The 27,426-nt window shown below is 40.3% G+C and overlaps 1 protein-coding gene across 6 annotated transcripts in view; it reads left to right on the top strand.

The window, feature by feature from the left end:
• Positions 1–27,426, top strand: part of kirrel3b (kirre like nephrin family adhesion molecule 3b) — a 164,667-nt gene that overhangs the window by 123,677 nt on the left and 13,564 nt on the right. For 4 of the 6 annotated variants that reach the window (XM_006804632.3, XM_006804633.3, XM_035913837.2 and 1 more), the window contains exons 7-12: positions 6,809–6,914; positions 13,666–13,814; positions 13,973–14,100; positions 14,575–14,701; positions 23,748–23,848; positions 26,771–26,981. In XM_006804632.3, the coding sequence (XP_006804695.2) occupies positions 6,809–6,914; positions 13,666–13,814; positions 13,973–14,100; positions 14,575–14,701; positions 23,748–23,848; positions 26,771–26,981 (822 nt within the window). The remainder of the gene's footprint in view (positions 1–6,808; positions 6,915–13,665; positions 13,815–13,972; positions 14,101–14,574; positions 14,702–23,747; positions 23,849–26,770; positions 26,982–27,426) is intronic. The other 2 variants (XM_035913835.2, XM_006804631.3) reach the window with 1 other exon arrangement.

The raw sequence follows: 27,426 nt of genomic DNA, 5'->3' as shown, positions 1-27,426 counted from the left end.
GTTGGTGTGGCAACAGCACTACCACTGAGCTTCTGTGTTCAGAATAAATAAACAGCCTCAACCTGGAAGCCCGGCTCATAGAGAGACCTGTTTACCCAGCTGCCAAGCCAAATATTAGTTCTGCAAGTCCGCAAAGAAAACTGTCCCACTGCCTATTGCCTTTAATAAGGTATTTAAAAGTCATTTAAAAATGTAGCAACACTTAATGACATTTTAATGACTAGTCCAAATTGAACAAATTTACTCTCAGGTCAGGGAAACTGTGATTAATAATAGTTTCATAACAGCTTCATGACAGCCAACGTTAGAAGCAACCACATAAGACAAAGTTATGCCAGGTTATGTTGTCTTGGTTGATATCATGTTTCTATAACTGATATGTGAAACAATGCCAGCTTTTGAAATGCAAAGGAGGTAACTGAATGATATTAATGACAAACCTAATGACAAATATTCATATTTGCTTTACTGTAACTTTATTTTTCTAATCGAAAGTAAAAAAATTAGGAGTGGAAATAAAATAGTCTGGTCTGAAAAAATCTATGATGGGTAAAAAACCCAAAACAAACAGAGGATGGAGTCCAGTTCCCTCTAACTGGAACTGCTGAAAGGTTATTATGGATCTTTTTGTCAAGCAATGCCAAAAAGCCAGAGATATAATGTTTTTCAATTATTTATCTGACACTTCATGCGATAGCTGTCTATTGAAAGCAGTGGGATAAAACTGATATTGATGCTCTCGACTCATTGTCAGTAAGACAGCAAATCAACAAATATCCTCAATTAGCAGTGTATTCACCAAAAATGTAGATGTCTCTGTATATATGCTGGTAACCCCTGTTGGATGTCTAGTTGTGAGTAAATACCACAATTAATTAATGAACAGTCTCACTTCTTTTCCCGCCTAGACTTATCTAATTGGCCGCATTAGTGAGATGATACGAATGACAACAAAAGTAATTAAAGCGTTCTCATTCCCTCTGCCGCTCTCAACATTTGCCATTCTGCCGGCTTCTACGCTCAGGTACCCTTTTTCACTAATAGCGTAATCGAAACACGACCCAGCGCACTGCTCTACAGCCTAAACCCGTCTAAAACCCAATGCATTTACCAACCTTTCTTTTCTTTTATCATTACTGAAATGATTTACACCCACTTCAGCATTTTTTTTTTATTCCCTTCAACATCCATGTGTTATCTGACCCAAATTTGCATCTAAATACAGTGCATGCTGGTGATGTTGCCAAAATGAGAGGGATTTAGAGCCAACAGAGGCGATTCACAATCCTGGATAGACTGCTGACTACAGTTGTCCATACGAGTCCATTAGCTGACTTTAATTATTTGATAGCAGAAGGGTGGCTACCCCCTGATGCTGTTTTCTGCAGCAGCATGACTGAACTTGCAATACGCTCTTTAGACTTAGATCAGTAAACTCCCCTACTCTTCCATCATATCACTGTAGCGAAATACGATCCTGGTGCCACAGTTTCATGTCCCGCTGGTTCCCACTCATCAAACTATTTAAAATATTCCTCAAACATTTTCTAGTCCAGTTGCATACTTTGCAAAGCAGTGCCCCACATAGAAATATGCTTTGAAACACATAGGCTAGTGGGAAATTAATGCACAAGGGACGGGTAAAACCAAGGTTTTCCATGTGTTTGCATTGCAAACAAGCTGAGCCATGTGGGGGAAAAATGAATGCCATTTGTTGAGACTAATTAATAAAGAACATGCAGATGTGCAATTGGGGAGGATTTGTTTTGGTAGCTTGCTCTGCTACATGCTCTCCGTGCTTAATTAAGCAGATAATGGCAAATTTATCTGAGATAGAATTTGTAAGTGAGAAGGACTGAGTAAAAAGGTAAAGGGGCACAAAAATGCTCTGAATTATGATGCATCCGCACAGAATTATCTTACTTATATGTTAAGCTGTGTGAAGAAATCATTTCTAAATGTTACATTTTCATTACCCCAAACACATCACAGATGCTATAAAGCATCTCTGGCTCGTACCCTTGCATCAGCAACAAAACTGAGATGGTCAGGAATATAATTGGCTACAGATGTGCTAGAGGAAGCACACATTTAAGCGCCTGTATGAATTGAATAATAACATCTGCCTTCATTAAACTCGCTAAATTCTCAATGAATTTACTCATGTGAACAGCAGACGATCAATGTTAGACCTCAGGTTGTCAGTCAGTCTGTTCCTCTCTGCAGTATTCCACTCAGCCAGCCACATGACAGTGTGCCCATATCGTTAAGGCTAGAAGCCACGAGCGGGAGGCCCACAAACAGCTTTCCCAGCCTTCATAGGCATCTGACGCTACTGGAGTTTGAGGCCGGTCCTACTGGAGAACAGCTGTCTGCGATGACCCAGAGAGACTGGAAATTGAGCTTTAAGAAAGGCAAAAAAAGCATTTTTTTGCTGGCACGATCTCCAGGAAACAGAGAAGTTGGAAGATTGTTCCAAAAACACCATCTGGTCTCCACTTTGAACTAACCGATCAAAAGCTGTCGGCCAACTATAACACCACCCTCCCCAATTCATCCTGTTGTTTTCACAGAAGCTCCGATCAGTCCTACGATTCCCCTATTCCTCTTTTCATCCGTTCCTCCCCCTTTCTCTCTCTCTGTCTCTCTCTCTCTCCCTTGCTACTACTCTCTTGACAAATGTTGGGAATTAACAGTCTTGCATATTGATGTGCTGTCGCATCATGCCTCAAATGCCCTCGCTCAGCAACTCATGCATTTATACATCATAGCAGCAAATGGACTTTATTAAGTAGATGTCTGTCATATCTAAAAGGTCAGTGGTTAGACAAGCTACAGTCCCTTATCCACACCCAGGGCACTGCTGATAGACTTTTGACGGCTGTTGCTCCCATGGCTGTCTTTGCTTCCGGCTTGGGGGATATGGAGCTATCCAGGAAGTTACTGGTGTAACTTATAGATGTAAAATCCTCATGACATTACCACTTGCTGGGAGAAAGTGGGGGGATTTTTTAAGGGAGGGTCAGTTCAATCATTTGAAAAGAACATTAATTTGTAGCCGGGGAGACAGTAATGAGCATTTGTGTCCTCAGAAGTCTCTTGGCGGCCAGAAAGAGGTTGGCATAGTTAAAAAGGACAGTTCAGGAATATTTTTAGTGAAAATGGTTTCTGAATTAGCTTCTACATTACTGTGTCTATCAGCATAGACACATCCGTCAGATCTCTCTTGCTTTCTTTTTATGTATGCCTCTCTCTGTACTCTTGCACATTCTTGCTGAATTTTATTACCATCTCCACCACTGCCACGTCTGTCATTTTACCCCTGAGGTCCCCTCTGCCCACAGTTTAGTCCACGCAATTAACAGCTTGCAACGTTAAGAAAAAAAATGTACTGGGCAGCTAACACTATTGCTCGAGGCATGGATGGCTTTCCTGTTTTATTAGGACGTACACCCATGTGCACTTTCATATGCACACAAAACCCCTTGAATGTCTGCCTTCGCTCACAAACACGTAGATGCACACAGTTCGCCGCTCGGTGCCTGGTTGACTGTGGCCGTCGGTCGTTCCATCCGCAGTATTGTTGTTTTCTCTATTGGCCCAGGGAGAGCTGGCACAGGTGGAGCTCGTGGATTTGAAGAGCTCATGGTAGAGTAGTTGGTGGGGGATTGGAGGTGGGGTGGGGGTGGGAGGGGGGGAGGACTGTCCTGGAGGGAAATGAGTCTGCTGATGGGGAATATGGTGTGCGAGTAGGAAGGAATATGACACCTGGACCACCCCCCTCTCTGGGTTTTTGTGGCAGCTGAGCCAGCCTAGAGCATCTGCACAGCCACAGGGTAAAAAGCAGTTTTCCTGCACTTCATACCCACACACACACACACACACACACACACACACAGTCGTACAGAATCACACTTCATAACTATACACAAAGTTGTTTGGCTTCATTTCAGTGGCGTTTGGGTGTTTCTTTAATTCTATGTGGAATCTCTTTGCCGACCACACTGCTCTTCATCCACATCCAAACACAGTTCCTGCTTGGTGCTTTAGCTTTTTTTTTCTGAACATAGAGCAGCTATACCTTTGAAACAGATGGCTACACCAGCAACAAACTCAGATCCAGCGCTTTCCCCTGGTGGCTGCTGCCTTACCAGTATTCCACTAGTATCCCAGAAAAAAGTGCTTCCACGTAACACCATGTCTTAGATTACATTTGGTTTTACTAACTTACAGTCAAGGGATAAAAATAGTTGTAATTCAAAACACTTTGTTCACCTGATTTGCCAGTAATAATACTAATACACGTGAACAACTACTGGTTATTTATATATTAAATGAAAATTTTCTCTGACGTTGTTCAACACTGAACAAAATGTACCCAGCATAATTACAGAAACCCTGCTGAATGAATCTCCGTCTGTGAAACGGTGAGGTAAATAGCTGCTTGTTTCACACGGGACGGGTTTGATATGGAAATGAACGCACATCTTCAAAAAGAATCCCACCTTTGTCAATTAGGACAAATTAAGTTGTTTATTAATTTTGCATAATGTGAATATTTTTAATTGTAACACCCGTTTTAATTGTACCTTATAAAATTATTTTAATTGCAGCGTATTGCACTGTGGACTATTCACTGTGTGCAAATTGCCGTTAGCCGAAACTCATTATCAAGTCAAGTTTTCCTTTGATTTGCTCCTTAGAAATAATATTTGAGAATAAAAATAGCATGTTATCCTCCACACCTGTGAAGCACACTACAGCGTTACTTAACAACAGCGCCCAGTCTTCTATGAATATTAGGCGTCTTTGGGCACAACACCAACCCCAGCATTAACCCTGCTAATTCTGCACAATGAGAATATGTCATTTGTGTTTTTAACACACTGTTCTGCAAGTCTTGGCAGCGAGATAATTAAAAATCATTCTATTTGACACACATCAAAGTCTATTTACATTTTTCCCTAAAAATATTGGGTTAGGGTAAAGTTGGGGTTAGTGTTAGCACTTGTGATGAACTACACCTCACAGGGTTACAATATGGCTTGAAAAACTTAGGAGAACAAACTATGCTAACTTGTCACAACTGCTCTAACTACAACTGTAATCTATTTTAAGACCACCAGATTTAATTGACTTTTACCTGTAGTTTTTATTTTGGAGCATTTTACTTATGGTTAGCATTGTCAACACCCTAACAATAAGTACAGTCTGATTTAAGTTATGGTTAGCGGTGGGGTAGTGAGAGAAGGGTAGGGTTAGGGTAGCAGTTTGCTCATTGACCAAGAGTTTTACAGCGAACATAACCCCGACAAACAGGCTCTGGTGTCCTAGGTTATGTCGCAACATATTTGCTACGAGGTCATTTTTTTCAGTCAGTGGTATTTTGCCCTCATATTTGTAGTCACTCCACTCGCTCGCCTGGAATTAGAGGAAACTTCCAGTGACCTGCGATTATTTCACCCAGAGATTGTCGTTCATTTTCCATTGGTTTGGGGTTCCCACATTGATGAGAATCACTTCCTGTTTGTATGCAGCTTAAGTAGCTAGCAGCTGTGGCTAATAATAAAATATTAACGTTGACATGGGAGCTAAGCAGCATGCAGCACTGGCCCTGACTGTCTGAATGTTAATAATCTAAAATTCAAAATCTAAAATCTAAAAAAGGTTCAGTTTCTGGTAAAGTCCCAGAGTGACGCAGAGAGAAGCCTACCAGCAACTAGACAGAAACAGTGGCAGCCAACCTTACAAGCCACATCTGTTTAACAGCAAAAATATGTCACCAAGCATAGAACTACCTCAAACTGCTGTATTTCTTTTTATACAACAGTATAGGTAATACTCACACATACATGTATATGTTTTACTATGTTTATTTCATTTTATAAATGTTTTACAGTATATCATACCGCTTGAAAATACTGTTGTCACCGATGTTATTGTACTTTATTTTTAAGTATTTAAGTATTTTTGTCTTCTTTTTTTATTGTAGTATCAAACACCGTGCCGGGTGTTTTTTTTTGTTTGGTTTTTTTTTTTTTTTTTTTGGGGGGGGGGGGGGGGGGGGGGGGGGGGGGGTTGGGTTTTTCTGTTGTTGGGGGTATCAGTTTGAGTTTGAAATTCTAGCATTTTGTCAACCCTGCACAGCTAAATCAGTTTTTGGACAAATCTGGGTCCTTCTAAATAAAATTAATTAGTCCTTGTTGTCATGAACCCGACTGCACAGCCAGGACAAAAAGGCAGATGCTCACAGAAGCCAATTAAAAACTTGTTTGTTTTAAATTAATGAAACAAAGAACAGTCTTAAACTAACCATGGTGTGTGTGGCCAGTATGATGAGTGGTGTAAGTGAGCGCCTGAGTGATGAAATGGTGTATGCAGTGTTGCATGCTAGTGCAAGAAAGCAAACCATAATCCAAAACGGTGCCTTGGGGAGCCACATAGCAGCTACGCTCTAAGGATATCTGCAGAGCACCGGTCCAGTGAGACCAGGTATTGCCAGCCTTGATGATTGGAAAACAAGCCACGCCCCCTCTCCAGCACCTGCCACACCAACAAGCTTAAAGGAAAGCAGGGTGGAGCGGGTCGTCTTGTATTTTGAGGCTGCATGTTTCCCCCACTATTTATAAGGGTATTTTGTCTCCTTTGCAAAATTAGACATAATTTTCACTTTTCTTGCTGAGTCTTTTTCAGCCACAAACAGTGTTGACAACAAAGTGTTTGTCTCAGGTTTACAGTTCACTGCAGCATGTTTGAGGAGGCTGCCAGTTCGGTAATTGGTTGTCTTTGTGTCTCTATGTTTTTATAGATCTCCCACTTGTAAATCTCTCGGTGGAGCCTCAGCCTGTTCTGGAGGGCAACCTCGTAAAATTCCACTGCTCCGCAAAGGCCAACCCTCCTGTCACACACTACAGGTGAGATCATTAAAGAGTATGAAAACAAAGTCATGAATGCTCAAACCATGATAATATAGTGTACAAGAACAACGCACCGCGGTAAACTTTAAATGACGTCTTTTCTAATTGATGTTGCCAGCGGATGATACATTTTCACACAGAGTCGGAATTAACGCTTCATTATTGATCACATTCATCATTGTCAGCCAGCTCCTTATGATGTCATGACACCGTTATATATGCCCACACTTTAAAATGAAGAGACGAAAAGGAACGTTTCGCCAAAAATACACCTTAGAAACCTTAATGTTTTACTGAGCTGCAATAAACCAGTGCAGGGCTTTGTTGTTTGTTGTAGAGCTGTTCACCTCCCTTGAACTTGAAATGTCCCGTAGTGTTTTCGTGCAGGGCCCGTACATAATTTTTATTTTCGTTGTATTTTTAAATGTTAGAAAGATTGGATATTATTATCGCGCCTGGATTCAGTGTTTTATTGTGAGGGTCACAGCAAGATGTGTCACAAGATGTAGTAATTTTACTGACTCACTCGGAGGAAGGTTAAATCATCACATTAGAACAGAATAAAGAGCGAAGTTAACAGATCAGAATGAGCAAACTCTTCATCACGAGGCAGACATTAGTCTAATTAAAAAAGAAACGCAAGTTCTTGTAGACAGATCCCAGCTTATCTTATGTTGTCACCACTGTGAAGCAATGTGACGGGTGCTTCTGAGTGGTGCGGGGCAGGGACATATTTGTGTATTTGGATGCCTTTAAAAGGGACAAGGACCGCAGATTGGGGAAATCTGTGTGTCTGTGCAAGAATGCAAAGGTTTTTCAGCAGCCCGGTGCAGCAAAAGGGACAGATTAGGGTGCCACTGAAAACCACTTGAATGGCTTGAAGACTGATAACATCGCCGGGGCCCGTATATGCTTTCTTTCATCTTCGGGAAGTTTGCTGACAGTTTTCAGAACATGTTTTCAGTTTCAGCTGTTATGTCAAGGTTGTTGACAAAAATCCCTTTCAGTTCATTTTATCTAAAGTACCAAGAGCCAAAAAATGTCCAAAATGTCATGGGATTTCACCGTTTTTGAAGCCGCTGTTCAAATAAGAAGCGTTTGGAGGTTTTTATTTTCCCCTCAAGTTTTTTTTATTGTACTGCAACTATACAAGCTTAGAAGGCTGTATACTGTGTGTTTACTTCAAATCTGTTCTGTATATTTGTCAGACATACACATCTCGTGCTTCAGCTAAACAAACAATCTTTTCTTTTTTTTGTTTTTTAAGTAGACTGCCAGACAGAGTATTGATAAAATATCGTCAAGCCACTAGATTACATTAGAGTGCATTAAAATAATGGTAAAGTTCATTAAAGTATCTATTTTAACCCATATGTTGGTGGCCACGCAACCACTCAACTAACCTGGCAGGTTTAATATCAAAGTAAAAACAGAAACAATTAATTTCTAATGCACTGCTTTTCCTCGGCAGTTGCCCTCTTTGTCTATTAAATCTTGGCTTATTCTCAGTTCTACATGTTAGCCTGTGTTTATTTTTTTTTCTTACATCAGTAATTGTAATGGCACAAGAAAGTGGACATTAATTATTCTCATAAAGCCTTCGCACAGCCTTCCAGAAGTGTAATACTGAAGTGATTTGTCAAGAGATGGTTTTCTGTGTGGGAGGTTTTTAAAACCCGGCAAAAAATAAATGGAGTGAAATCGATAGCAAAGGGAATTGGCTGGCTCAGAATCTTGTAATGGTACTGGGAAATGAAATGGATGTACAACATACTCACAGGTGGCAAAACAGAGATGTTGCCTTTTGATGGATCCTGCCCTTTTGAAAAAGAAAAGGGGAGGAAGGGCAGTGATATTGTGGAAAACAAGGTTTGTATTTGATTGTGTAGGTGCACAGCAGAGACAGAACGTCTATCTTACCTGCAAAAGGGATTTCACCTCTATTGTTATAAGACTGGATCAATGCGAGAGCCAGACTTCTCCCCGGGGTATCGAGACCTAAAATTCAATGGCAGTTGAGATAACTTTTTCTTCTAGTTTGACAAACTAAAAAAGGAAAAATGGTTCAGAAGCTATGCTTAAAGCTTGAGAGAAAAGAGACTAAAACTGCCATATCCCCTCTTTTAAATCTCATTATTTCTTTTCCTTTCTTTCTCCTCGCCCCACTGTTATTAGCACAATCCACAGTGGGATTTAGAAGCCATAATCAGACTAATAATTGCCATTATTTAAAACTGTACTCTTTTTGACAGTTACACAGTTTCATAGTCCCTCATTCAGATTTATCTGCAATTTGTACAAGCACTTTAGGACTTCCATGGACCGTTGCCGTTCAGGTCACGGTAGACTGAGAAATTTTGGGAATCATATCGCTTGCCTGATAGACTTTGACTAGGGAGAGACCCTCACAAATTTCCCCTCTAGAGAACAATATCACAGAGGAGAGCAGGAAGCTGGTCAAGCAGTGTGGGGCCATTATTCAGTACTAATACACTCTGTCTACCCCAGATCAGATATAGTACAAGGACACAAGACTTCTTAGACGGATGGTTTCTTTTCCATTCCCGGGAGTGCCATCCATTCCCAGTGTGCACTGCACCACTTTGCCATCCTCCAGTTCAACAGACTCCTGAGACACAGACCCAAGATAGTGGGGGCACTAGTCAAAGGAATGGTGCCTTCTGCTGCTCATAACCTCTCGTGCTTAAACATAGCAACTGTAATAAGATATATTTCCATACCTGAAATGCTTGAACTTGTGCCAGATCACAGTTCAAGAGCAAAGAGGGAAGAAGGGGACTGTTGGAAGTGAAGATAAATGCAATGCTCAAAAAAGTGAAATAAGAGTAACTGGCATGTGCTTCCGCTGGCAGTCAGGGAATCAACATACTCCAGGAGGGGAGGACGAGTGGGTTGGAACATCTTCATTACTGTTTATAATGGTTGGGAGAGATAACTGGCAAACATCAGAATCACGCAGCTAGCACACAAGGTTTTCTCGGATCCAAACAAGAAGCCACCAGAGAGAAGAGAAAGAATAACAAACAAAGCAAATCAGGTCCCTCATCTGCCGATACAGCATAGCTGTGCACAGAGCAACAACAAACCCCATTCCTTTGCATGACACTGTAACAAATAACATCCCAGTCCTCCCAACACTTAACCGTTGTTGTTGTTGCTACTGCTGGATGGATTGCTTGCATGGCTTACGCTGCTGTGACCATGCCCAAAATCAGTACAAACTTGGGACATGGCTAATTTTTACATTCATCATAATCCTCACTGAAATAAGAGAAAAATAATTGTGTCTGTAATTCAGAGCATATTTGCCAACGCACCATCGTGCACCATTTCTACAAATATACAAGTCAAGGTGAGGGAAGTAAAAAAGCTCAGACTAAACTAAACTGTTTTAATAGCCCCCACCTAAAGCTTGGCATAAATCTAAATGAGTAAACTGCTAGACAAATCCGGATTGTGTGGGGGAAAAAGTCCCTGACTGCACCTTGGAAAAGTTGGTTGGTCTAAAATATTCCTAACTTTTTTGAGTTTATCCTAAACTTTTAAGGACCCACAAAACACTTGTCTATTTGTCAAATCGATATCTGTAGAACCTGCTTCGGTTTCTCCGTAGATCAAAAAATAGCTCCATAATTTATGTCCATGTCAAAATGGCTCTACGCTATTACTAAACCTGCATATTTATTTTACGTTCCTCTGAGAGTAGTCATCACTTTCAATATGCATGGAAGGCAGAATAGAACGGCGCTGTGCCGTGCTTAACCATGCTGATAATAACTGTAGGGCCTGATTTACTGTGAGTCTCAATGCTGATGGCACAGATACCTGCCTAATTTAATTGTTATTGTTTTATTGCCTTAATCACATTCAGCAAATACACCCCCCTCCCCCAACTCCACGTCACTTTCACCCTCTGCTTCCATTAACGGCAGACCTTTTATCTGTATAACACTATTAACTTACACACCCATGAACATAACAAACACACGCACACGTTGTACAAACCTGCGCGTTCACACGTAGACACATGCCCATGCACAGAGACACTCAGGCACACAGGATTCACACCCTTTGTCTGAATCAAATCCCTGAATAGAACACAGCAGTGTAAAGTGAGTCAGCTACTGAGTAAGCTCGCGCTGGCCCTTCTAACCTCCCAAAGGGAATGCAGGTGTTTGTGTTAGCCTGCTCCAGCTATGTTTAGACATGAGCCTTGGACAAGGCCCAGCACACCAACAGAGCTTCCATGCTCCCCGCGGACGACGGCGTTCTGTCTCTGCTCCCTCTAACACTGTCAAAGGCTCCCAAACCTGGCAGCCGCAGCCTCCACTCGGGAGCAGCCGGCTGCCCGAACATCTGTGCTTACCCCATTACGACTCCTACAGTATGCCCTGGTAAAGTGAAACGGTGGCATAGTCTTATGTAAATGCAGATGTCATAGAATCGCTGTTTGTGTTGTTTTTGCTCTTTATCTTCAGTCATGAACCATCTATTGAGTCACTTTACTTGTTTCAAAGCTTTCGGATCAAATAATCTTCATGGTTTATAACTTGTGAAATCTACTTGAACTGTTGCACTTTATCCTTTTATGCTCTTTTTTGCTCTTGAATTTCATGAATTTCAAGAACACATTAAAGAAAATTAGTTTTATTAATTTGTTTAACGACCTCAACCCTTGAAAATTTGCCGACTATGTTGAAAAGCCGGGTGTGTGCCAAATAACAACTAATTTAAATGAACTCGACCAATTCTGCCAAGAGGGGCGATGAAATATCCAGCCAGAATTATGCCAGAAGCTTGCTGATGGCTACTAAAAGCTTCTGGTCGAGGTGCAACTTGCTAACGGACATTAACCAAGGGTCAAACCATACTTTTTACCCTGTGTGGATTAGAGAAAATAAATCATTTAATAAATTAAATAAATAATGCACCTAATCCTAGCTTTTAAAATCTTTAAAGGTATATGCTGTTAATATTATTATTACAACCTGATAAGAGAAAAGTTTAAAGCAATCTTTAAAAGGCCAAAGTTACCATGAAATTCATCCACATGCTGAGTGTTTTTAGAAAGACTGGCTTACCTCCTTAGTTACTTATTTCTTTCTGCTGTTTAAAATGAAGTTCTATGGGGATTCACTCAATCTTGGAGCAAGCATCAAGTGGTCAGCCACTTGACCCACTTTAGTTTCATTTTTCTTCAGTGCTGGAAGTTGCTGCTTGGTTTTGTCAGTAGCTGCTTCCAAGAGCAAGAGTAAACTGGGAACCGTTTGCCAGTCTAATTCCTGTACTCCATCCTCCTTCATCGTGATCTTTGTTCAGTAATCAGTGTCATCATCGACATCATCATTGTCATCATCCTAATCATCATTATTATTGTCTTCATCCTGATTACCAGAACATAGCAAGTGTCATTAATAACGTCTTCGCCATCAACATCTGTATCATCCAAGTCATCTAAACAGCAGCTGAAAAAATAATAATCATATTCAGAATGATGGGAACATCAGCAGTCGTCATCATTAACATAATGGTTTTCACATTGTCTGGAAATGTATAGAATCTACGTAGAATCCTAAGTATCACTGTGGGTAATGCTCTGCTACTCGAATGATTGGACTTTGCAGATATACAGTCATACTGTATTATATTCAGTTTGTGTGTTGTAATCCTCCCATGACCTGACCAGTTCGCAAACATCAATACTACTTGATTAGACAGGCCTAAAACACCTGTCTGCCCTAATTTCATTATTTTTGGAAACGCAGGTGTTGCAGTGTTCTCAGCTGTATTGTTGTCACACAAAAACACGGCTCGGAAAAGATCTACTGCTTAAAATAAGCGAGCATGGAAAAGAAAAAAAAATCCCACGAAGCCCAATTAGAATTCTGCTTCAATTCACTTACTGATTGAATGAGGTAATCTGTTCTCATTTAAATGATTTTTAGTCAAGCATGGGGCCAGCTTAGCCATGGAAAACAAATGAGTTCCCTATCCCATGAAAACTCTTCTCGGTACTGGCAGGAATATAAAATGGAGACAAGCACTGGCACCGCTGTCATTGTTTTCATTTGCCACATCAGCATGCAGCCACATATTTACTGTGGAAGATATCAGCGTGCATGATACATTGCATGCCCCACAGCACTGTCTAAATTTTTCCAGAGCGATCCGGCACATCCACATGCGCCTTTGCTTCATTTTTATAAATGGGCCTTGTCTGTCGCGGCAGCAGTGAGCCATCCGCGCCACGCCGAGTGAGACGCCGCTGCCCGTGACATCATAAAAGTCTCACCTGAACATGTCGGGGGAGGGGGGTCTGTGTCATCGTCACACCGGCTATCATTCACAAACACAAACAGATGCTTTTTAATGCGATCCCATGCCAATTTATTAACGTCAGCTGTTGTGTTTAATACAGTACGTGTCAAGCAATGTCTTCAAAGGTGGAGGAGCTAACCATTTGTCATTCTGTAGTGCTCTGGCACACTCTGTCTGGCGTAATGAGGAACGTGCTGTCTGCTCCGAGTTGCCAGGGAGCTTGTCACTGCATGGAGGGCTGCCACAAAAATATGCTGAAGCCAGCACAGAAAACCAGCCCCAGAATGATGATTTATTTACACAAAAGGAACACCACCGACACAAGAAGGTGTGAGAAACCTGTCTTAATGTGTTTTCTCCTTTTCCTTAATTTTTCTCACACCCCTCCCGACATCTATCCTAACACCAGGTGGGCCAAAGGGGGAAGTATAATTAAGGAGGTCTCCGGGGACACATACGAGGTCATCGTGGATCACTCCTTCTTTACAGAGCCTGTGTCATGCGAGGTTACCAACCCTCTCGGCAGCACCAACATCAGCCGCAATGTTGATGTCTACTGTGAGTTTCTCCTTCAGTAATCCTACATGCATTCCCTTAATGCCAGCAGCGGAATAATGCATTGCTGCGTTGCATGTTTTGACACTGAGCTCAAAGAACTAGGGTCTTTATTTATGGATCTATGGATGTTTTTCTTGTTTTGTTTTTTTCCCCAATAGTTGGCCCTCGCATGGCTGCAGAGCCTCAGTCCTTGCAGGTTGACCTTGGATCTGATGCTGTGTTCAACTGTGCCTGGACAGGAAATCCCTCTCTTACCATCGTGTGGATGAAAAGAGGCTCTGGGGTGGTAAGTATTTCAGTTTGCATTGATAAAAGTTAACTAAAACCTTATATAATCACATAATACAGCCGAGAGCAAACTTTTTTTTGTAATTATTCCTGAACTTGTTTCTGCGAAGTACTTTGGGTTATTTTTTTCTATCATAGCTCAGTGGTTTGTAAAGTTCCATTAGACCTATTTTTTTTGTCCCAGCCTCCTGGTGACCTGCTCTCAAGTGAGATCCATTGATTTGATCCTCAAATTCAGTCTCATTCCACCTTTTCTTTTGTCAACATTAAAGGCCAAAGCTTTACTCGCCTGAGCTCAGACCCTAAATTGGATTTTAATAATTGAGAAGAGGTGACCTTTAAGGTATTAAATGGTTCGTGTGCTGCCTTGTTTTTTTTTTCTTCTTCTGTTAGTGCTGCTTTGCTGCCATCACAAATGCAAAGGTGACTTTGGAGTCGCTACATTTGATGATCTTTGACTTCTTTGCCGCAGGTTCTTAGCAACGAGAACCTCCTGACACTGAAATCCGTGAGACAGGAGGACGCTGGGAAATACGTTTGCCGTGCCGTCGTGCCACGTGTTGGAGCAGGGGAGAAGGAGGTTTCTCTTACTGTCAATGGTAAGCTGCAATATTTGCATGTCTTACACAAAAACGGGTATTGATACACCTCCACGAAGCTGTGAAATGCAAATAGAAGTGTGAGTGTTCAGGTCTGAGGTCAATGGCAGCAGGAAGACAGCAACTTGTCACAAGATTCTGTATCCAGCTTCCTTTGTAGTTTATATAAATCTTCCTCTGTGCAGCTTCCAACAGAATATATGACTGCATTTCTCTTCTCGAGTCTTTTTCATTGAATGTATCTGTTTTTTAGAGACAGCTAATTTTATCAGGCAAGCATAGTGACAAAACACAAACCAGCATACACGGCAAAAGAGCGTTCCTTAAAATGATGCTCATGCAAATGAATTTTGCTAACAAAGGTAACGTGATAAAAACCCAGTTCGTTTTGTTAGCAATCATTACTGTGGCAGCTGATGAAACAGGAAAAAATAAAATAAACAGACTTTGTGTTTTCAAGATTTGGCGCATGTTTCATAAACAGGTGAAATGTACTTAAATGCTAATTATATTCTGCGTGAGTCACAGGGAAGCTGCGTTTTCTGAGGCACTGACTGACTAATGAATACCAGCCTTGGTGGGAGACCTGGCAACTCTCAAACAAATGACTTCATTACCAGTGCTTGATATTCATGGCGCATGCTTCGGTGTGGCAGAGGTTCTTAGTTGTGGGATTTACATGTTTCTTATTTTCCCTCTTGTCCATCTGAAAGAAACCTGTGCTAAACCGAAGGGGGAAAAAAGAAACAAGAAAAAAACCCAAACCAAACAATCCAGCTTTACAATGCCGGCAACGAGATGATGTTGAGTTAATTCTCACAGTGTATCAATGCACATTTTGAAAGCTAACAAAAGAGTTTGCCTGTAAGCAACACTGGTGCTCATTTGGGGATGAAGATACATCAAGTAGCAAACAGTGTGTTTTAAGATTTTCTTTTCAAAATCCAGACGCTAGTTTTGCATATCAGAAAGAATGGGATACCAGTATTCCCTCCAGCACAAGATCAGAACCATGACTTTCTATGAACTGCAATGAACCCCCCTCATTTTCAGCCAGGAATTCAGCTGGAATCAAGGCAGAGAGAAGGAAAATTCATGTGTAATTCTTTTCTCTCCCATCCTTTTGAACATATACCGGCATCTTTTCTGCAGCCTTAATATGTAAACAGAATCCACCATATCCAGTGTGCTGGCGTATCTTGATGCATCTCGTTTCTGCTCATGCATCTGTGGAGATTGTGTTCTTTGTGAAAATGCTGCCACGAGAGAAAGAAGACGGATTGTTTTAATAAAGATTACAACACAACTCAGAGCACACTGGGAAACATGGAACAAAGCTGAAATAGCATGTTTATTCAGTCCCTGCAGACTTAATTCAAGTAAGTTTCTAGTTTCTAGTCTTTTATTTGTTCATATTCTTCATCTCTCTTCCTCTCTCTCTCACACTCTCTCTCTTGTTTTTTTTGTTGTTGTTTTTTTCTTACCCACCACCTCTTTGCCCGAATTGTTATTTGACATTCAAAGCCTCCTTCCTTTTTACCCTTCTGAATAATTGAAATTCATCTCTTTTTCAAAACCACACGAGAAATCCCGAGTCATTTCTTACCCAGACCTTGAGGCGAATCAGATTGTCAAACTCGCGAAAGCGCAAACACTGTGGTTGAAGAGGTGGCGTGTGCCAAGTTGTCTCCCGAGGTTCCTTGATTGTCCTACGACAACGACTCGACTGCTGATACATAAGGTCTCCTTCCCTCTTATCATCCTGCCATCAAACAGCAATGAAAGCGTACGCGCCGCACGGCCGGATTCTCACGATGAATAAATAAACGAACGAATTAGCACTATTTTTGTACAACTTTCTGTTTGTTTAGTTTGTTTGTCTTGCACAGACGGCCACAATAATATATATACAAATAAACCCCCCAAAAAAGGAGCAATGCTGTGAATGTTTACAGTATTCATGATGCGACAGTGTCTGCTGCACATTCGAATGTTTCTCTGCAGTTTGTTTTCCCTGCAGTTATCTCCTGATTCCTTAACGGCATCGTTTAAATTACATGTGTTTATAATTTGTCATTCCCTCTGTCTCTCCCTCTGTCGCTTTGTGTCACCGGCTCCCACTGTGGCATACCACATAGACATGAGGATTTTGCTTTCCCCGGGGAAGAATGTAATTTAATTATAATCAAACAGCTAGCAGGGGAGGCAGTTTCTGTTTAAGTCACTAATGGATACATATTGCTTACTCTAGACAAACGTTTTTAGAATACATAAGTCCTCAGCTTTTCATACATGGTCGTCAGGTAGACGGGAATACGAGGAAGAGCAGAAGACACGTCCATGTGTGTAGTTACAGTATTTGCATGATATTTTTGACCATTCTGCAGAAACTGGAAGGAGGTGACTTATCTGACATGCTTGGAAGGATTTAGCTTAACTTTTAAGTGCTATATACTCAGGCAGTACATATTAATTAATATATATCCATGTATATGTGTGGTCTGTGTTTGTGTTTGTGGGCATGTGTGTGCCTTTGGGCTATTAATATGTATAACAACACACATACAGTACTTGGGCAGCCCAGGGAGAGAAAACCCATTACCACAGTGAGGGAGAGAGAGAGGGACGGAGAATCCCTCAATATCCCACAGAGCAATGGGTTGTTATAGATCTTTTTTTTCTGCCGTTTCTCTTCCTAGACAGTCTTTATGTGCCAAGTTAATTAGCATTCCTACCTTCTTTAAACTAGCTGTGACACCACATAAGAAAGAAAAGTGCAAGTTAACGAAGGGGAAAACATTTAAGATGCAGCATATTTTATCTGACCGGCTACATTTAAGCCCGGCGAGATATGATCTGCAAGTCTTCCTGCAAGACTTTGAACTCATTTTTTTCCCATTATGTGTCCCCTGATGTGCACTCACTCTGCTCAGCTCAGACATTATTTTTCATATGTAGGGGGAAAAAAACTTTTATACCCTCACTGTGAGGTTTACTGTACAAGCAGGAATGTTCATTCAAAAGTTCAAGCTAGTTCTTGCGGGCTTATATGATTTTTAGAGCATAACAGTTTTGAAGTCACTGGCTCAAATGTGTCAATTATGTGCAGGGAGGGGACAATTGTTAAGACATCTTGCTCTGAAGATTCAGTAAAGTGAGAAGCAAGGATAGGAGTAGTGTAACAAATGGAAGGAAGCGTGGTTATATCGTGTGGTTATTGACTCCTTGTGGCCATCTTGCAATGCTTTTAGTAACTATGTGACCTGTTTTAGAATATAATGTGCAGCAATATCTATTTTCTGTAGTAGTTAACTTTTTATATGGAGAGCACTAATTTGGTCAGGCCTTCTGCTTGTCACTAGGATCAGTTTGTTGTTTCTGGTACTGAGTAAAAAACTGGGATGCTTATCTGCGTTATCCTACTTGTATTGCAAAAACATAGCTTAGCGTGCATGTTTGCATGGGTTTCCTCCATTTCTATGGTGTCTTTTCAGAGTCCAAACACATGCTTGTTTGTAATTAGTGTTGATTCATGTGAGTGGAAATGGTTGTATGTGTCTCTGTGTCAGTATTGTGACAAACTCGTGACCTTTTCAAGGTACAGTACTGTCTAAAAGTCTTGACCGACCCCTCAAGACTCCTCAAGACCCCGCGTGCAAATGACTGCCAATAGAACCTACAGTCCAAAAACTGAGTTTGTAAAATGCCAGTAATCTTGAAAGTCAATTTTTGGTATCGTTATTCTTCAGCGCAGCCTGAACTCGCTTAGGAAAGCTTTCTTGTCATTTCTTTAAGTAATCTTTAGGAATAGTTCTCCAGGCTCCTTAATGGACATTCAAGGCTCTTCTGCTGCCTTTTCTTATGTTCTCTGTCAAAATAATCCCACTCTGCTTTAATAACGTTGAGGTCCGGACTTTGGGGAGGCCAATCCACAACTGATAGTGTTTTAATGAATTGGCAGTTTGTTTGTCATTCTAAAAATGAAGAATAAAATCAATTTTAACAAGATCCCCAATTTCACTGGTTGACATGCAGCCCCATACCCTGACAGAGGCTCAGCTGTGTTTAACAGATTCGTGTCGAGACCTTTCTTTCGATGTCTTCTGTACATATTGTTGATGATTTGAACCAAAAGTTCATCAAAAAGTTCATCAAACCATAAAACATGCTGTCACTTGTGTAATTTGGCTTACTTCAGCCTTTTCTCCCCGTTTCATTTCCTTAAGAATGGTTTCTTGACAGCCACCCTTCCACTGAGACCATTTTTGATGAGACGTCAGTGAACAGTTGATGGATTAAATGAAGGAGCAGATTCATTTCCCAGGTTCTGTGGCAGGTCTTTGCTTTATTTTCTTTCCTATTTCTTAAGGACAATGTCTTTCAGATACTGTTCATCTGGCTTTTAGACTTGCCACTTCTTCTGTTGTTCTCCACTTTTCTGGTTTTCACAGCTCTTTTTAAGGAGCTATACCAGGCTTTCAGCTGGAGCACAATAATCTTGTTGGTCCAAAAATACTGTTTTATCTTTGGCATTTTTAATGGATTTAATTAAAGAAATGAGAACATATGATGTGTATTTGCAACAGGCTCTTAATAACAGTTTACCTAAAGATACCATTTAAAATTGGGTTCTTGGCTAAGTTCTCTGTTATGTGCAGATACAAAACTGGTTCATCCCTTGAGTTAGGTACGTTTCTTATGCTTGAATGATTCAATTTGATGATGATGATAGGTGGCTTCATCATCAAACAAAATACCATTGCTCTTAAAATGGTCCGGTACAAGGACTGGACTGAAAATGAGTGAAAAAGCAGCCAGAGAAAAACTTGTTCACCACCTCTGTGAATCTTCCCTGTAGTCTTTCTCTTGCCCTTCTTCTTCTCAGCTCCATAGGATGGGTGGATGGAAAGTGGAACTTGCATAGGCAAGTTGAAAATGGAATTTTAATTCACATTAAAGCTGTTTCAGGTTAAGTGATCATTTGTGTAAATAATGTTATAAACCTATTAAAAACAGCTGCGGTTAGATAAATTAAGCGTCAGAACTCTTTGAAACACTTTTCAATTAAACGATCAGCGCAGTACTCATGTCCTGCTGCAATTCACAGTTTGCTGAAATTGTTAGCAGTGTACGTAATGAAAGTGTGTGTGTGCCCATGTGATAGCTGGAGCTGATGTGGTTGTGCCAGATTATAAACTTATTAGAACGATGATTTTTAAAATTACTTCAGCAACGCCATCGACGGTAACTTTAGGTTAAAACCATAAAGAAAAACTAGATCTTTGTCAGCGTCGTGGAGTGCTCGTTTCCTTCATTGTGTGTCCATTCAGTACAAATAAGATGCATCGTCAAACAATCCCATCCTCATTCTTCACGTGTTTTTTCACTCTTCAAAAGTGTTTTCCATAAGAACATTAAGTGTTACCGTTGACTGATCGTTCCAAGATTGTTGTTTTCATTCAAAATAAATGCTTATGTGCATAAGGCAAGCAAGAGGCTCTCGAGTGTAGAATCGTAATCTGTTTTGGGGGTGTTTTTTTTAGGCTGAGCCAGATTTTTTATGTTGATGTTTTCTGTTCATGTTTAAAGATTCTCTTAGCGCATACTGATTGTAGTTGCAGTTGTCGTTAATGCACTGTTTGTAGCCAGAAAATAAAACAAGCGCCCGTGGCCTGTGGTGGTGATGCTGAGTTATTACTGTAAATGTGTGTTTACAGCAGAGTGTGGAGACAGTATAGATCATGCTGCATGCAGGAATAGAAAGGAGAATATACAGTCTGGTCCCTGTCGTAAAGATGTATTCAAGCAGGGCAGGCTAATGTGGCGAAGCTGTCAGATGATTCAGGCCAGGAAAATTTGTATTTCAGCAGAAGTTACATATGATAGTTACCTCAGCCAATCAGGGATGAAGATGAAATCATTTGTGACCTATCTTTCCTACACTGCACTACACTGTGATATAGTGCAGTTGGAGGTGGAACAGCAGAAGGATTACTATTTCCAAGCACAGTCACTGCCAGTAATAACCAGCTTAATAACAATATTTAGTCAATATATAACAATATAGTCACTTTCTCTTCACAACCGTGTCTGATTACTGTCTTCCGTGTTGTCACACTGCAGTGTGTGACGCAGCTCTTACAAGTATGACTTCTTTGCATAATGTCTATAAGAGCTGACTTTGCGACAGCTTGAAAATATAGACAGGCTCTCATTACCGTGGGTTCCCTCCAGTGGGGAATCATCAGCTATCAGTGACCATATCAGATAGTTTTCCTCTGTTTCACTTGCCCTGCAGCTGTTTGTGCTCTCTTTCATCACAAAAGAAAACAGAGAAATCAGAAGAGCTGCGCTGAGGTAGAGAGGAAATGTCAAGCTGTTGTTCAAAGCGGATGCCTCAGTTTTGGAAGGAAATGTAAGCCCTGGCATTTTGACACCCACACCGACATTGTGTAATCAGATTGCAATGTCCACTCTAGAGTTAACACCTCCTCAAATGAATGAGTGAAACATTGTGCCCAACATTTTGATTACCTCCCCTGCTGCTACCATTGATGTTGTAGTGCCACCCACCTCTCAGCTACTAGCGTGTTTTTGCTCTGATCACATAGTGCAAGCAGCAAACACGTTTTTTTACGCACATGCTCTGGCATACACACACACACACACACACACACACACACACACACACACACACCCACATACTTTCAGCCCCGGCTGAGCCAGTGAGATAAAGCTATCTAATTATAATTCTCATTTGCAGCTCTGATCCATAGAATAGATCCTCCCCAGTCACTTCCACCACCCTTTTGCAGCCTGCAAGCAATTGATCTTGCTGTGCGTTGACAGTTGGAGTCCATGCTAACCACATACTTATTTCCATCTTGTAATAACAGGTTAGTACATATAGATCATGCATATAAACCCCCTTATCATGACTATGAAACACACATCCCACATTCATACTATCATTCCATGTTGGCAAAGCAGTGAAAGAAGAGGAGCAGCTCTCAATCCATTTTTCTTAAAGTGTCTGCATCATTCAGCGTGCAGCAGTAGCAGCCTTCCAGCATCCTCCAGTAGCATACCAAGACACCATCTGGCAAAGTCTCATTAAAATGCTAATTCATTTTAATAAGAGACAGGTAATAAACTGCAATTATGTATCGTCAGAGAGATGGCTGAGAGCGGGAGTTTGAGGGAAGTCGGCGGGGATGTGAGTTGTCTCACTAATCAAGAAGCTACCTCACTTGCCACACCCTCAAACTCAAACCCATGTTTTTAACCTTAGCCATCACAAGAGACTCACAAAACGCTTGATTTTAACAGCTTTTTAAAAGCTTTTTTTTTTTTTTTTTTAAATCAAATATAAAGGACCCGATGGAAGCCTCTACCAGTGCTATTTATGCGGGAGCATCTCTGTAATAACCCAGCTTTTAAAAGCAAGGAAGCAGAGGTGGATGTAAGCAATTATGCTAGTTTGTAATGATGTGATCATGTTTATTTTTTGCTGTTTTGTTTTGGGGGGGTTTTAAGTGAATTATGTCCACTCTGTGAAAAGAAAATTCACTATAAAAATAAATAAAGTACTATAGAGGACTATAAAGTGAAATTAATTCAAAGAATTTCAGGGATGTTGGGATTTTTTTTCCCCAGTAACATGATTAAAGTCAAGGATGATGATTTTAGTGAATGTGATTTTTTTTTCTCAGACATGCCCCGTTATTTCAGTCAGGTTGGATTTCTGTCTTTTGAAGATATCCAAATTTGAAATATCAGACTGAAGGTGGGAGCCGCTAATTAAGAGGAGAGAAAAGTGTTATCAGCACCTCACATTCAAACAGCATTATGAAGGTTTGAATTTGTGAAAGAAGCTATTACCAGCTGCCATCATACTACTCTTAGTTTACTGTAAAAGAATTTATGTGGAAATTAATGTGTATGGCGTGCTTGAAACAAACATATATTCCCTCCACAGGTTGATTCAGTCTTTAAATATCACACTGTAAGTGTAAAGCATAGGCTCGGTACCTTGCCTTTCTACCAATTTTACTCACTGTGAGTTCAGGGCAAAAGGAGGGGGGAAAATCACATGAGTGATGGAATTGGGTTATGTGTGACAGCTTGTCTTCATATTAGTGCTGTCACCTGGTGTGAGCAGCCTCAAGACCAGATGGCAAGCAGACCAGTCGTTTAGGCTGAGCTGCCCTTGTCAGGCAAGATTTTGTAGCCTGACCAAGGTTTAGCATATGCTGGCTTGAAGTCCAGTAGCCCCAGCACTTGTTGAATGAACTTGCCTTGCCTGGGTAGTTTGTAATGCTAATAAAGCCATTCCATTTGATCAGGCTCAATTTGAGAAAATCGGATTATACAGAATGTCAGTTGATGGTTATAAAATTGACTGCAATAATAAGGCCGTAATACAGTTTGATATAATAAAATGTTGGATATTGTTTTGCAATATCTTGATCGATACTGTGATTAGTTCAGTTATAGAGGTCATTCTGGGCAACTATAGCGAGCTTTGGCTTTAAATGTTTATTTGACGACTTATTGGTTCAGGGGTCAACTCTGCTGCAAGCACATTGATTGAGGTGAAACACTGTGACAAGGGGTGTTATCTCCCCACAATGGCATTTTCTCTTTCCATCTGTGCAGTCCTGATTACACTCGAAGAACAACGTTTATCTCAGCGGGAGAAATCAAGCCAGCCATAAATCAACAGTTTCTCTATCCAGAATGAAGTCTAAGCTGCCACTTATGCCCTTTGTTCAGTCCTGGTGTGCCCTTGGCTAGATTGTACTAAGGGATGAGGCAAGTTCATATCTCACAGCAATATAATCTTCCTCAGGAGTCCCAAATTACAGAACACTTCAGGTGTTACCGCTTGAAATAGGAGACATTTAGAATATAATCTTCCACCAAGAATTCAGTTGAGAGGATTTGTCACATGACCTGAAACTAAATTTAATTATTCATGTTTTAATTTCTGTGGCTCATCTTCTAACTTTCTTTTTTTTTTTTTTTAATGGTTGTTCTTTTTCAGGGCCGCCTACTATCTCAAGCACACAGACTCAGCAAGCTTTACATGGAGAGAAAGGACAAATCAAATGTTTCATCCGAAGTACACCTCCGCCGGACCGCATTGTAAGTACATCTGGACTGTCTGGCTCACATACTTGAGATTCTGAGGATTTTGCCATGAAAGAGGATCCTAAAAATATACTCTTGATCCTACGGTTCTCATTTAATGCACGCATGTGAGCTGTGTTGCGCTGATCATGTTAAGATTTATGGCGCTCGTACAATGTAAACACACTTAATAAGCGCGCTTCGCATGAGTATCCATATTGTGCATGCATGTGTGAGCGTGGTTAATTGCCGTACTTTGTCATCTTATGTGCATTTTGTTATACTAATGCTCAACATTAACCAGCAGTGTCATTAATACCGCGTTTATTTCAGGTGGGCCTATAAAAACTGTGAGATAACTCAATAACGTCACTTTTGATTTAGTTATATTAGTGATTTTGTTTTAATTTAAACAAAAATTCAGTACAGTTTTATTTCATAACCATCAATCAGTTCACGGCTTGCAAGGTAAAGAAGGTAAAATCAGACAACCTCTTATGAGCAAGCAATTGGCGACAGTGGGAAGAAAAAAAACATTTTTGTCAGCAAGAAACCTCAAATAGAACCAGGCAAGGAGATGTCCATATTGTGTACCATGCATGGGGGAAAACTCTATGATACTGCTGGTTTTACACTGTGCAGTCATTCAAACACAGTGATTTTAGTCTTTTTAGAATAAAGTCTTGAAGCTTAAACCTCAAAGTTTGAATACTGTGATGGTGGACTTTGACTTACACACCTGTTTCCCCCATTGTGTGTTTCTCAAGGCTCCGAGTTAAAGGTGTTGCTTTTGTTAAAATAGAAACCTCTCTTCCCTACTCTGCACTCAGCATAAATAAATATGGTTTATACTTCAAAATAAACATCTAAATATTACCTCAAAAACCAATACACTCTGTATTAAGACCCCCTGAAAAAATATTGATTATTTTGTATCTGTATATGTTAAATTTTCATAGAAATAAATGCAATAAATCAACATAAGAAACTGTATAATGATTTTAAATATCATGTTGGAGCTGTTTAAAACTGTTTCTTAATGCCATTGTTTTTATTGAAAGCATATTGATATATAGGGAATGATATATGGTGATTCTAAATATCATGTTACTTTGGACCTACGACCTCTTCTTCAAGGTCAAATAGGGTCAAACGTACTTAAAATGTCTTTTATCTTTAAAACTATGCTTAAAATTCTGCTGCCTTTGTGTGCAATCGCAACATTCAGGAAATGATATATATTGTATATGGGGATTCGAGTATCCCATTATAATTTTCATCCAAATATCATGTCACATTTGACCTCTGACCTCATGTATGCATTTAACGCCTGCCTTTCTTTCAAGTTGACCCCAACATATGTTATATCTTCAAATAAAGTATTGTCGAGACAAAGAGAACGAGCTGCCCAGCGAGTTCCTGGGGGAAATATGCTTTAGTATAATAATATTATATAATAAGCTCAAGTTATTCATGTTCAGTTATTTACAAATCAATACCTATTATCCATTATCTACTCCTACATAATGTTTGTGTAATCAAAGCAAGCATCTGTCACGCTACCCGTATCTGATTTTTACTGCGCTACAAACTTCTTGAAAAACAAAGAAAACAAAACGAATATATAGAAATATACAAAAATATTCCCTGAAAAGAATGAAAAAACTGAGTGAACTATCTCGGGGGAGGTTTGAGTTCTCCGAGTGCTTCTCACTTAAAAATGTTTTTTTCATCAGTTCACATATTATCGGCTCAAAATATGTTTCAATGTGTATTTAATTTTATGTTTTCACGAGGCTACAATTACATTTAAAATAATCAAGGTCTAAAGAGTAAACTCGACTTAACCACATCTTACATGATGCATGTTTTGCATTTCTATCCACAGAACAGACTCAGAATTGGACTTCAAGTTATTTCAATTAGTGGCTTTTCAAAGAACCAAGACATGAAATTCACTTATATTTCAAATATTTTTGTTTTGCATGCAAAATGTGCTAAAGGACGCAAGAATTCCAGCATTTTTGCACTCCATCTTATACAAAGAGAAAAAAATGTTATTTTTCAGACCTTATCCAAGTCTTTTTTTAATGGCGAATTCTTCAGACTGTTTTGTTGTTCTTTGTACTCAGATTTATTTACTGTACTGAAAATATCCACAGTACCTCTTTGCAGATTCTTCTGTTTCACAGCACGCACCTCTGTGTAAGTGGCTGCATGCTGTCTCCCGATAGTCAAATGCAAAAAGGACTGTGATTCAAACACTGCGATGAAAAGAAAACTGCTTAGACATTAGCTCAGATCCAGGAGAAATTTCACTGAGCACTCAACAGCAACAAATGGGCAGTTAACAGGCACAATTTTGATCCCACCATTTTTAACCTTAACACAGCATTCAGAAGAGTTTTAACCAGCCACAGAAGCATTGAATATCCTGAATGGATTCCCATTTATTCATGCCTCTTCTAGACTTCTGTGGATCACTGAGCTATTCACCAGACAAAATGAGCTAACATTCTACGCTGATATCAGTAATTCATACCACCTTGTAACAGAACAAAACATCCCAAACGCTCCCCGTATCATCGTAGAGCACTAGGTTGATCTTTTCATGGTCATTATGTTTCTCTATTGAGAAGCGTGCTGACATAGCATAAAGAGCTTGCCGCGAACATACGGGTGGAATGACAAAAAGACTAGGCCCACACACTTACATTGATTGCAATACCTTCCTGTGAATCCAGGCATCGACCAGCAGGATTCAAATCAACTGTGTGAAGTGTTCTGTGGTTGATTGGTCACCTTTAATAATTGGACTGTGTACCAGACCAAAGATCCACCCACCTGGAGTAAAATTACTTGCTCCACAGTAAATAATAATAATAATAATCATGAGTGACATTGTACATACACCTTTTTTATTTTTCTGTTTTTCAGGCCTGGTCTTGGAAGGAAACGGTGTTAGAGTCTGGAACGTCCGGCCGCTACACCGTAGAAACTGTGAACACAGAGGAGGGCGTCATCTCCACGCTGACCATGAGCAACATTGTCCCGGCAGACTTTCAGACTATCTACAACTGCACAGCGTGGAACAGCTTTGGCTCTGACACCGAGATCATACGCCTTAAGGAACAAGGTGGGAGCCAAGGTTCGACAGGTTCCACCTTCCTCTTATTCAAATCACGTGGCTGTGGTTTTTTAGAGAGTGACCAAGTGGCGTTTTATGTACATTGTTGCAGGTGACCAAATCCAGTGTCGTCGACTGTGTTGCGTGTCAGGTTGCGCATGCGTGTTTTAGTGCGAATGCATTTTTGCATACATGTTCAATTGTGCACGAATCCCGATTTTTATCATTCTTAGGTCATAGTGAGCACCCTAAACAATAGCACTGTAAATTCCTGCAATTAAATCCTTGTAAAAGTCATGATCAGTGTTGGGAAAGTTACTTTTAAAATGTATTCCATTACAGAATACAGAATACATGCCCTAAAATGTATTCTGTAATGTATTCCGTTACGTTACTCAATGAGAGTAACGTATTCTGAGTACTTTGGATTTCTTAACATATTATCATGCATTTTACAACTACGTGA

The sequence above is a fragment of the Neolamprologus brichardi genome, chromosome 14, assembly GCF_056152115.1.
Source record: "Neolamprologus brichardi isolate AB-2024 chromosome 14, ASM5615211v1, whole genome shotgun sequence".
NCBI lineage: Eukaryota > Metazoa > Chordata > Actinopteri > Cichliformes > Cichlidae > Neolamprologus > Neolamprologus brichardi.
Note: the sequence above shows the minus strand (reverse complement) of the source record. Positions and strands in the feature narration are given on the sequence as shown.